Raw genomic sequence first — 11,148 nt, forward strand, 5'->3', positions numbered from 1 at the left:
AAATTAAAAGAAATCATGGGTTGCCTCCCATGCAGCGCTTGTTTAACGTCGTTATCTAGACGATTTAGATCTCACTTTTTTCACCTAGGTACAGGCGGGTCTATAAAACTTTGACTAGAGTAGTCAACTGGTAATTCTCCTCCTTTGTACAGCTTCAATCTCTGCCCATTCACTATGAAAGGAACACATGAATTATTCTTGATTTCTATTGCTCCAGATCTTAGAACTTTTGATACTTCATATGGACCTGTCCACCTTGAGCGAAGCTTACCACGAAAAAGACGTAATCTGGAATTAAATAAGAGAACTGGGTCGCCTATGTTGAAATCTTTCCTTATGATCCTCTTGTCATGCCACACTTTGGTTTTTTCTTTATATATGATGGCATTCTCATACGCATTCAGGAGGAGTTATTCTAACTTGTGAATGTCCAAGATACGTTTCTCTCCAACTATTAAGTAGTCCAAGTTTAAAGACTTGATAGCCCAATAGGCTTTATTTTCTAATTCGAAAGGTAAATGGCAGGATTTTCCATAAACTAACTCGTAGGGGTTAGTCCCAATATGGGTTTTATAGGCCGTTCTATAGGCCTATAATGCATCCTTCAACTTTCCAGCCCAATCTTTTATGGACGTAGAGACGATTTTCTCGAGGATTTGCTTGATTTCCCTATTTGATACTTCCACCTGACCACTAGTTTGTGGGTGATAAGGCGTTGCTACTCTATGCTTTACTCCGTACTTACTTAAAAGCTTGTTAAATATTCTGGATATAAAATGCTATCCTCCATCGCTTATGACAAGACGTGGTGTTCCAAACCTAGGGAAAATAATGTTCTTGAACAACTTAATCACTACTCTAGTGTCGTTGGTGGATGATGCGATAACTTTAATCCATTTAGACACATAGTCGACAGAAATTAGTATGTACTTATTCCTATTAAGGATGGAAAAGGTCCCATGAAATATATATCCCATACGTCGAAAAGTTCTACTTCTTGAATATTACTTAAGGGAATTTCGTCACATCTTGAAATGTTCCCAGTGTGTTGACATCGGTCGCATTTGATAATGTAAGCATGGACCTCATGCCATATAGTAGGCCAGCAAAGACCTGCTTGAAAGATTTTGACGCATGTCTTAGACGTGCTCGCATGTCCTCCGTATGGGGCCCCATGACAATGCTTGATGATGTTTGTCACTTCTTCTTCAGGAACACAACGTCTAAAGATGTTGTCCAAACCTCTCTTGAAAAGGAGCGGTTTGTCCCAATAGAAATGTTTAACATCACTGAAGAATTTCTTTTTTTGTTGGTAACTTAAATCAGGGGGTATGATATCGGCGGCTAGATAGTTCACAATGTCGGTGTACCAAGGCACCCTTCTCATTATTGAGACTTTTTCAGGGTTTTCTTCTCTATTTGTTTCAAATTCATCTTCTCCCATCGTGTCTATCTTAGCTATAAGTCAGTCATAGGTGAAGTAATCGTCCATAGGCATTAAGTCAGATTTCAGGTGTTCTAGTCTAGAGAGATGGTCAGCAAATTGAATTCTCAGTTTCTTTCTTATCTTTAATGTCCGGGTCAAACTCTTGGAGCAAAAGAACCAATTTGAGTAACCTAGGCTTAGCATTCTTTTTGTTTAACAAGTATCAGATTGTTGCATGATCTGTGTATACTACAATCTTAGCTCCCACCAAATAGGATCGGAACTTATCAATTGCAAACACTACAGCTAGCAATTCTTTTTCTGTGGTTATGTAATTAAGTTGGGCGGCATCTAGGGTTCTGCTTGCATAGTAAATAACATGTAACTTCTTATATTTTCTTTGCCCTAGAATAGCTCCAACTGCGTAATCACTAGCATCGCACATGATTTCGACAGGTTGCGTCCAATCAGGGTTTTTTATGATAGGAGTTGAGATCAGTGATTGTTTTAAGACGTTAAAGGCTTCAGTGCATTTTTCGTTAAAGTCAAACTCAACATCTTTCATTAGAAGGTTAGTCAGGGGTTTGGTTATCTTGGAGAAGTCCTTAATGAAGCGTCGGTAGAAGCCAGCATGTCCTAGAAAACTTCTTACTTCCCTGATGGTTTTAGGTGGGTTAAGGTTCTCTATTACTTCTATCTTGGCTCTATCGACTTCTATGCCTCTTTCAGATACAATGTGCCCTAGAACTATTCCTTCTTTAACCATAAAATGACACTTTTCCTAGTTCAACACAAGGTTCACTTCCATACATCTTTCTAAGATTTTCTCAAGGTTAGAGAGACAATTTTTGAAATCGAATCCACACACCGAGAAATAGTCCATGAATATTTTCATGATTCCGTCGAGATAATCTGCAAAAATTGACATCATACAACGCTGAAAGGTGGCAGGAGCATTACAGAGTCCAAAGGGCATTCGCCTATAGGAAAATGTTCCATAAGGACAGGTAAAAGTTGTCTTCTCTTGGTCTTCCGGGTGGATAGGGATTTGGAAAAATCCGGAATATCCATCTAGATAACAGAAGTACAAATGTCTAGCTAGGCGTTCGAGCATCTGATCTATAAATGGAAGAGGGAAATGATCCTTCCTAGTCGCCTTATTAAGCTTTATGTAATCTATACACATACGCCATCCTCCTTCTATCCGTTTGGCTACTTGTTCACCCTTCTCATTTTCTACAACCGTGATGCCTCCTTTCTTAGGCACCACATATACAGGGCTTACCCACTCACTATCCGAGATCTGATATATATTACCAGCTTCTAGTAACTTAAGAACTTCTTTCTTAACTACATCACTCATTATAGGGTTTATCCTTCTTTGTTGTTCTCTTGAGGGTTTTGAATCTGCTTCTAGCATAATCCGATGCATGCATACAGATGGGCTTATTCCTTTTAAATCAGAGATTTTGTACCCTAAGGCTGAGGGATATTTTCGTAAGATATCCAATAGCTGATTTGTTTCATTTTGGTTTAGAGTGGCATTGATTATAACAGGTCGATTCATCTCTTCATCCAAAAACTCATATCTTAGATTCTTGGGTAGTTCTTTAAGTTCTACAGCTGGCTTTTTAGGACACGACATAGGATCGGGGGTAAGGGCTAAACATTCATAGAGGTTTTCATCAATGTAGGGTTCCATTCTCTTAAATCCGTCATCCTCCAAATGGGGTTCGAAGGTAATTTAATCATAGATTCATCTCGCTCAAGTTCATTTATGCATTTTTCAATGATATCGATTGCATAACATGCATCTCCAATCACCGGTGCCATTAGGAACTTGGAAATAATGAATTTTATCTTTTCATCTCCTACTTCAAAAGTTAATTTTCCTTTCTTAACATCTATTATGGCTCCGGCTGTCAACTAGAATGGTCTTCCTTAATATCCATAACTACAAAGTCGGTTGGGATATACAGCTGACCTATCTTGACTGGTATGTCTTCCAATATCCCCATAGGGTATTTGACAGATCTATCAGCTAATTGTAAGAACATTTTAGTCGGCTGAAGTTCTCCTAAGTTTAACCTCTTGCAGACTGCCAAAGGCATTAAACTTACGCTCGCTCCTAGGTCTAAGAAAGTTTTGTCGATCATATGATTTCCTAGGATGCAAGGAATGGAAAAGCTTCCAAGGTCCTTTTCTTTCTTGGCAAGTTTATTTTCATAAATGAAGTTGCATTCTAAAGGTTTAGGATCGTCGAGTCTACGCTTGTTGGACATAATGTCTTTTAAGAACTTAGCATATGATGGTATTTGAGTGATTGCTTCAGTAAAAGGGATCTTTACATGGAGTTTTTCTATCACCTTGATGAATTTTTGGTATTGACTTTTTTATTTTTGTTTGCTTAAGTCTCTGCGGATATGGAATTGGTGGCTTATATGGTGGAGGTGGTGTATAATCTTTATCTTTTGTTTTTACTCATTGGTTTTGTTGCCTTTTGGGTTCCTCTGGTTTCTCTACTTGATCCGTGGGTATGACATTTTCCTTAGGTTTTTCGGGCGCGCTTGAAGTTGGGTTCTCAGGTCCATTATAAGCGGTTCCGCTTCTTAAGGTAATGGCATTTGCTTGCTCTCTAGGATTGAGTTGAGTTTGTCTAGGGAATTGTCCTCCAGGTGTATTTTGTGCGGCTTGTGTTTGAGCTACTTGCGAGATCTGAGTCTCAAGCATCTTATTATGGGTTATCATCTAGTCAAACTTGGTTCCTAGTTTTGCGATTAGTTCATTTGTATGAACGTTTTGGTTGTGGAACTCTTTATTTTGCTGAGTTTGGGCCAGAATAAAGTTGTCCACGGTTTCCCGAAGACTGAGTTTTTGTGGTACAACTTGCATAGGTTGATTTTGTCTTTGAGTTTGAAAACCTTGCGGTTTTGAAGATCTAGAATTTTGGATTGGGTTGTGTAGCGGCGGGAAATTTGAGTTTAAGCCATTGGTTAACTTAACTCGTTAAAAAGCAAGAGTCGCCACCGAACTTTTATGATTCCAAAAGAGGAAAGGGAAAAAACTCGAAAAAACCACAAAGAGAAATCTGGATACGGGGGTTGGTTATGCAAGGGGAAGATGTTAGCACCCCTCACATCTGTGGTACTCCACAGGAACCTTTTGAAAATCTGTGTTTGAAAGGTAAAGCGATTTTGTTTGCTAAAAAAAGAAAGAAATAAGAAAAGAAAAGGTTATTTACAAAAGTTTGCTCGGCAAGACATAAACATCTTGTGTCTACATACCTCCTCAGTGAAATGGAGAAGTCAGAGCATTTGTAGTTCTGCTCAAAAGTTTTGAAAAGGTTTTATTGAAAACAGTTTTAAAGGAAGCACAAAACTTAGATACAATTCTTTAGGTGTGGTTCTTACTATTTTCGAATGAAAATATGACAAGTGTATAATTTCCTCTTACATGTATACACATTTCTCCTATTTTCACTCACTAAATAATATTTAAGTATATTTGTCATATTTTCATTGAAAAATAGTAAGAAACACACCTAAAGAATTGTACCTATGTTTTGTCCTTAAAGGAAAAAGAGTGCAAGTGCACAAAAGAGTTTTAAATAAGATCACTCGACAAAAGTCAAGGTTTTATTATGAAAAGAGTTTTGAAAACAGGTCGATGGCGATGCGCGAGGCAATCGACTTACAAAGAGTTGACAGGGGGCTTGGTATATGGACCAAGTATTGCGGGGGTGAACATTTTATTTAAAAAAGAAGAGGGAAGAAGTAAATGAAAACATACAAGCTCATACAGGTAAAATCCATACAAACAAGCATACAATTTCAAGCATAGAGGGATGAACATGAAAGAAGTAAAATAAGAGTGTACGTGAACTAGTCAAAGACTAGCCTCTATACGATCAACCAGAACGATTAATCGAGTTGGTCATCTGTAAGAAAGCCCAGTCTCAAGCCGTGCAAGTGTGCATGTGTAAGTACGATTAATGGCGATGCGTGGAGTGTGATCGACTTATGGTAGAAAACGGCTAAGAACCTAATATTCTTTTATTTTGAAAAAAGGTTAAAAGCATGCAAGCAATAATAAAATAAAGCGATAAAGGAAAGCGGTAAAAATATTACAAGGCCTCGGGACGAGGGATTACAAATTTAAACGAATGGGGATAGAACTTACTACTAATTATTACAACCCAATTGAAAGATTAAAGCGGAAAATAAAAGGATTATATATACAAAAATTAAAATGAAATATAAATGTCCACAAGTCCTCAAAGATGGTAATACCTCACAAAAATCAAGAAAATGTTAGTCACGGATATATATAATGATGCATGAATAAATGACAAAAAATACTAACAAATATTAATCAAGATTAATTAAGAAAAATATAGAAATAAGCATATTAAGACCTAAAAGAAAATTAAAATAGATAAACATATTTTTGGTATTTTTAATATGAGAAATTAAACTAAAATATTTTTGTGTTTTTAATAAGAGAAATAAAAATCTAAATTACTAATATATTAACATTTTTTTTGTATTTTTATTATATTAGAAGACAAAACAAATATAAAAATAGAATTCTAAATAGAAACAATTAATATAAACATAAACAAAATGGGCTTAAAACTAACAGGAAAATGGAGGTTCAAATAGTGTTCTGGGCGCTGGGCTTAGCATGTTAAAAGCCCAAAAATCAAAGTGAACTACCAGCAAGGGGGTGAATTTCAAAATAGCAGAGTATATAACTGAAACTAGGTTGGGCTTGTCTCGCTGGCCCAGAACAAGTTACAAACAGTCATGAAATGGGGGTTTATGGACCGAGACAGGGTGTAGCACTAACAAAAGGAAACGAGCCTAAACCTCATAGGCCCAGAAGTAAATTTAAATCAAATGAAACCCTAAAAGGGACTTGGTGTTGTCCGCCCCTAATCCTCTTCATCTTTGAGAATTTCTTTCTTCACCTCCCTATGGGGCTGACCCCCAGCGAAAACCCCTAAATACCCTTACTTCGGAAATGCATTTCCGAAATAATTTTTTTTAAAATTTTTTTCCAGAATTCGGAAATGCATTTCCGAAATCCCATTTTTTGGGATTTCGGAAGTACACTTCCGAAAAAACGCAGAAGTTTTGAATTAAAGAATTATTTTGAAATGGTGGTTTAAAATTAAGATCTTCAAAGATTTATACTATTTATTAGTTAATAAAGACAAATATATCGATTTTAATTATAGGTAACAACCATTTCAAATTTTGGACCGATCAAATAAAACATTTTATAAATGGAATAAGTATATTCCTTTTAGAATAAAAAAAGATATGTTAATAATTTTTGAAATTTGTTATATTGAATTAATAATGATACACAAAATTAGAATGAATTTATTATATTAGAATGACCCAAAAACTGCCATATTCAGTTCATTTTATTTCTATCAATTAATAATTTTTTTTCATTTTGATACTTTGTTTCTTTATTCTTTTGAATCTATCAACTATTATTTTTAGTATATTAAAAAAATTATAAATTTTGACTCCTCTAAATTATTTGTTACTATTTTAATTCAATTTTTTTTTTGCAAAGTTTCACGTGGTGCACTTGTGTATTTCAAATGATTTTTTTATGACATTTCATCAATACAAATTTAAATTATTATTAATTTAATAATTTTCCTATTTAATTTTTAAATTTTATTAATTTATTTATAAATTTGAGTTTAGTTTTAATTGTTAAAATTAAAATTTTAATTGTATTTTTTTATAAATTTTATAACTTTTAGATATTTTATAATTAACGTAATAAATTTTAATTAAAGTTAAAATTATATTTTGTAATTAACTATTAAACTATTTATATTTATAATTTAGCTATTTTATAATTAACCTAATAACGTTTAGATAATCTCAATAATTTAGTTAAATAGTTACAATTTTATAAATAATTTATTTAATAATTCAACTATTTACTTTTTAAATAGTTAATAATAGTTAAAAAATAAATAATAAAGATTAAAGTTAAAAAGTTTCTCTTAATTTTTTTAAAATATTCTCATTGTTTTTTTAATTTTATTAAAATTAAATTTTATTCTATTCAATTAAAATAAAGTATCAAATAATTTATTTGTAAATAAAGTAATAGTGCATAAAAAATTGTTGAAAAAATTTAATTATAAATAATAACTACAAAATATTTTAATTTAAAAAAAGATGTTAATAATTATTATTATATTTTAATGATAATGATATATATTTAATAATATCTTTTAATTAATACAATTAATTATACTATTAATTGTATTGATTTTCCTTTATTTTAATTTTTTTAATAATTATTGAATTGTTTTGGAAATTCATATCCGAAACATTCCAAGACCAAAAATTAGAATATTTCGGTTATGCATCTCGGAAGACACCCCCTCTCCAAAAAAAAACTGATTTTGGAAATGCATCTCCGAAAACACTTTTTTTTTTGTGTTTTCGGACTTTTTTTTGGTGTTTTCGGAAGTGCACTTCCGGAATCAACTTTTTTTTCAAAAAAAAATGATTTCGGAAATACATTTCCGAAATATAGGGGCATTCTGAAAATTTCGCCGGGGGTGACAAAAAAGGTTAGCAGTTCAGTAAAGAAATTTCCTCATCTTTCTCACAATATACCTCTGCTTTTCCTTCTCACTCCCAAAACGTATTATGTTCCTTATCCTCACAAAAAAAACTCAACGACTCACCGATCACTCTCTGTTCATCATTTCAAACTCAACTGTCATACAAAATCTGTTTAAACTCACCCAAACAACAGAATCCAAAACACAGTAATCATGAAATCCCAACAAAAAAAAATATGAATCCTAAATTCTAACACCTAAATCGGCAGCAAGCAATAATCAAGTGGCGAAAATAAACATCAAGAACGAAAGAGAAAAGCATCTAGTTACCGTTGGAATTCGTCAGTGACGATGTTGAACGAATCTGCTTGTGAACTTCGATTCGGTGATGTTGCGTGCGGTGATTGCTTCTGAAAGTTGTTGTTAATTAGATCGGTGTCACTTGTCAGATCCACAAGTTGTTGGAATTGATCGAGCTTGCTGAAGAATGCTACTTGTTAAGAAGTGTGGTTTGGGCCTAACTCAACCCTACAAAACCGGCTTGTAGGGTGAGGATTGCCCCCCACTTATAAGGACATGTTCAGGCCATAGGTGTCCGATGTGGGACTCTTAACACACCCCCTCACGCCCAGGACTAGACAATTGGAGCGTGGAAATAAATGGTGGGTGGCCCGATAGCGGAAACCATAGAAGGTGGCCCACCGGATCTTAAACCAGGCTCTGATACCATGTTAAGAAGTGTGGTTTGGGCCTAACTCAACCCTACAAAACCGGCTTGTAGGGTGAGGATTGCCCCCCACTTATAAGGACATGTTCAAGCCATATATTGTCCGATGTGGGACTCTTAACACTACTGAATGTTGTTGTATTGTAAGCTGAGTTGAAGATGCGATGAGTTGTTGAAGCGGTGCGTTGAAGATGGAGACGTGTGGATCGTGACCGTCTTGCTGAAGTTGATGGAAATGGCGTGGTGGTCTTGAGTTGAATCACAGGTAAAGTTGGATGATGAATATTTAAAGTATGAGAGTTGCGATATCTGCTGTGAAGGTGAAGCAGGGTGGTTGAGTGAAGGTGATTATGATTTGCTCGATGGTGATGAAGAGGTTATGTGGCGGTGGACGGTGTTTGAAGAAGCTGAGGAGTTATGGTGAAGGTTTTTGCAGAGTTCAGAATTGGAGGAGGTTTAGAATGATGTTAAACAAATTTGGAGGAAGAAATTCTGTAACGATTTTGGCAGAGTTTCAATGCTTTTTCCTTCCTCCACTTCGAATGTGTGATTGCATCTGTTTATATAGAATCATGGGAGTGAGGGTATCATGGTATTCGTGATGAAGAAAAGGATAAGATCAAAAAGGGATCCGATGGAAATTGTGAGAAAAGAGAATCAAAGTTTGTTATCATTTTGAGGGCAAACGCGTGAGCAATTCCTTGGCTGCAAGAGTTTGTTATTTTGTCTTGTAGTGAGCTTCTAGATGGGCGATGTCATTCAAAAATGTGATGTCGTGAAAATTGAAGTTTTGCTGATAAAAGATGTCATGAAACGTGAATGACAATGTGAATGGGGTTCTCAACTTTATTTGTCTTACAAAAAAGGCTTCAATGTGACTTGAGAAATTTGGACCAACTTGAATCAAATGGGCCTTAGCAATTTTTTCTTGAGCCAAATGGACTTCACTTTTATTGAATTGCACCTATAAGACAAAATAATAACAAGTAATAATAAAAACAAAAATAAAATTGTTTTAACATTTTAATAGAAGTTCAAAATAAATTGAACCAAAATTAAAATATTAAAATCATGCAATTGTTAGCCTATATAAAAAACTATAAATTGTAACATGATGTATAAAATGAAGGTATTATATATTTTTTCAATTTTTTGAATGAGAATGATGCAAATGAAAAGTCGGGGCAAAATTTAGGGTAAACAGGTTGTTGTTTTTATAGGAAAAATTTGGGTGGTTCCTCCATCCAGGATTGTAAGTATTGGAAAAAGGGTTTCCTTGGGTGTAGTTAACTTGTTCTGAGCTAGGCTCATCCAGTAGGTTACAATCAGAAGTTTGATGTCCTTGGGTTCCACAGACTTCGCATTCCAATTGGACTGCAGCTACTGTGGTAGGGTTATGAGACATATTTTCAACTTTTAAGGCTAGGGCGTCCATTTTGGCTTGCATTTTGTCTATGCGACTTATCTCATGTATTCCTCCTTGGGTCTCCTTCTTCTTTACTGTTGCTCGTTCTGTTCCCCATTGGTAATGGTTTTGGGTCATATCTTCAATGAGGGCACAAGCTTCAGGGTAAGGTTTGTTCATCAGTGCACCACCAGCGGCAGCGTCGATGGATATCTTAGTCTTATAATGGAGTCCATTATAGAAGGTGTGTATGATCAACCATTGCTCTAGGCCATGGTGTGGACAAGCTCTCAAAAGGTCTTTATATCTCTCCCAGGCTTCAAAAAGTGATTCACCTTGATTTTGAGTGAACCTAGTGTTCAGGTTTCTAAGGACAGCGGTCTTGCTTGGGGGAAAATACCTAGCAAGGAATACTCTCCTAAGGTCTTCCCAAGTTGTTATCGAGTTGGCAGGAAGGGAGTATAACCAGTCGTGTGCTTTACCTCTAAGGGAAAAAGGGAATAGCCTTAGACGAATTGCTTCAGGCGAAGCACCATTTGCTTTTAGGGTGTCGGCTAACTGGATAAACACTTTTAGGGGTTGATTCGGGTTCTCAGTAGTGAGACCAGCGAATTGATTTTATTGTACTAATTGTAATAGTGAGGGCTTTAGTTCGAAATTATTAGTTGTTATAGCAGAGTTTACTATACTGGAACTAGGCTCCTCATTAGATGGTTGAGCAAATTCCTTAAGAGGTCTTTGGTTATGGTCTTCGGCCATAGCTCTTCTTAACCTTCGGATAAAAAGGCGTGCTCGAGTGTAACGTTTAGGTTCCACTAAAGGATCTACTAAGTTTCCGGTGCTACGATTCTTACGCATCTACCGGCTAATAAAGCCTTAGTCTAAACGGAATAACAATAGGGTACGAAATTTGACAAAGTTTGATCCTCGACAACAACGCCAAAAACTTGACGGGTCTGTAAACAGATTCTAAAATAAAACTG

General features: G+C 35.3%; 1 protein-coding gene and 1 non-coding gene across 2 annotated transcripts; one reads left to right on the forward strand and one right to left on the reverse strand.

The window, feature by feature from the left end:
• Positions 1-3,348: 3,348 nt before the first annotated feature.
• Positions 3,349-3,708, reverse strand: LOC131619022 (uncharacterized). The gene has a single exon (XM_058890164.1). It carries the CDS (start codon positions 3,706-3,708, stop codon positions 3,349-3,351), a length of 360 nt encoding a protein of 119 aa, XP_058746147.1.
• Positions 3,709-10,433: 6,725 nt separating this feature from the next.
• Positions 10,434-10,540, forward strand: LOC131621158 (small nucleolar RNA R71). The gene has a single exon (XR_009289486.1). It is a non-coding gene; the product is annotated as a small nucleolar RNA R71 (small nucleolar RNA).
• The last annotated feature ends 608 nt before the right edge of the window (positions 10,541-11,148 follow it).

The sequence above is a fragment of the Vicia villosa genome, linkage group LG7 (assembly GCF_029867415.1).
Source record: "Vicia villosa cultivar HV-30 ecotype Madison, WI linkage group LG7, Vvil1.0, whole genome shotgun sequence".
Taxonomy (NCBI): Eukaryota; Viridiplantae; Streptophyta; class Magnoliopsida; order Fabales; family Fabaceae; genus Vicia; species Vicia villosa.

Bases quoted from the DNA above. Each gene is read 5' to 3' on its own strand.
- LOC131619022 (XM_058890164.1), bottom strand. From the start codon at position 3,708: ATGTCCAACAAGCGTAGACTCGACGATCCTAAACCTTTAGAATGCAAC.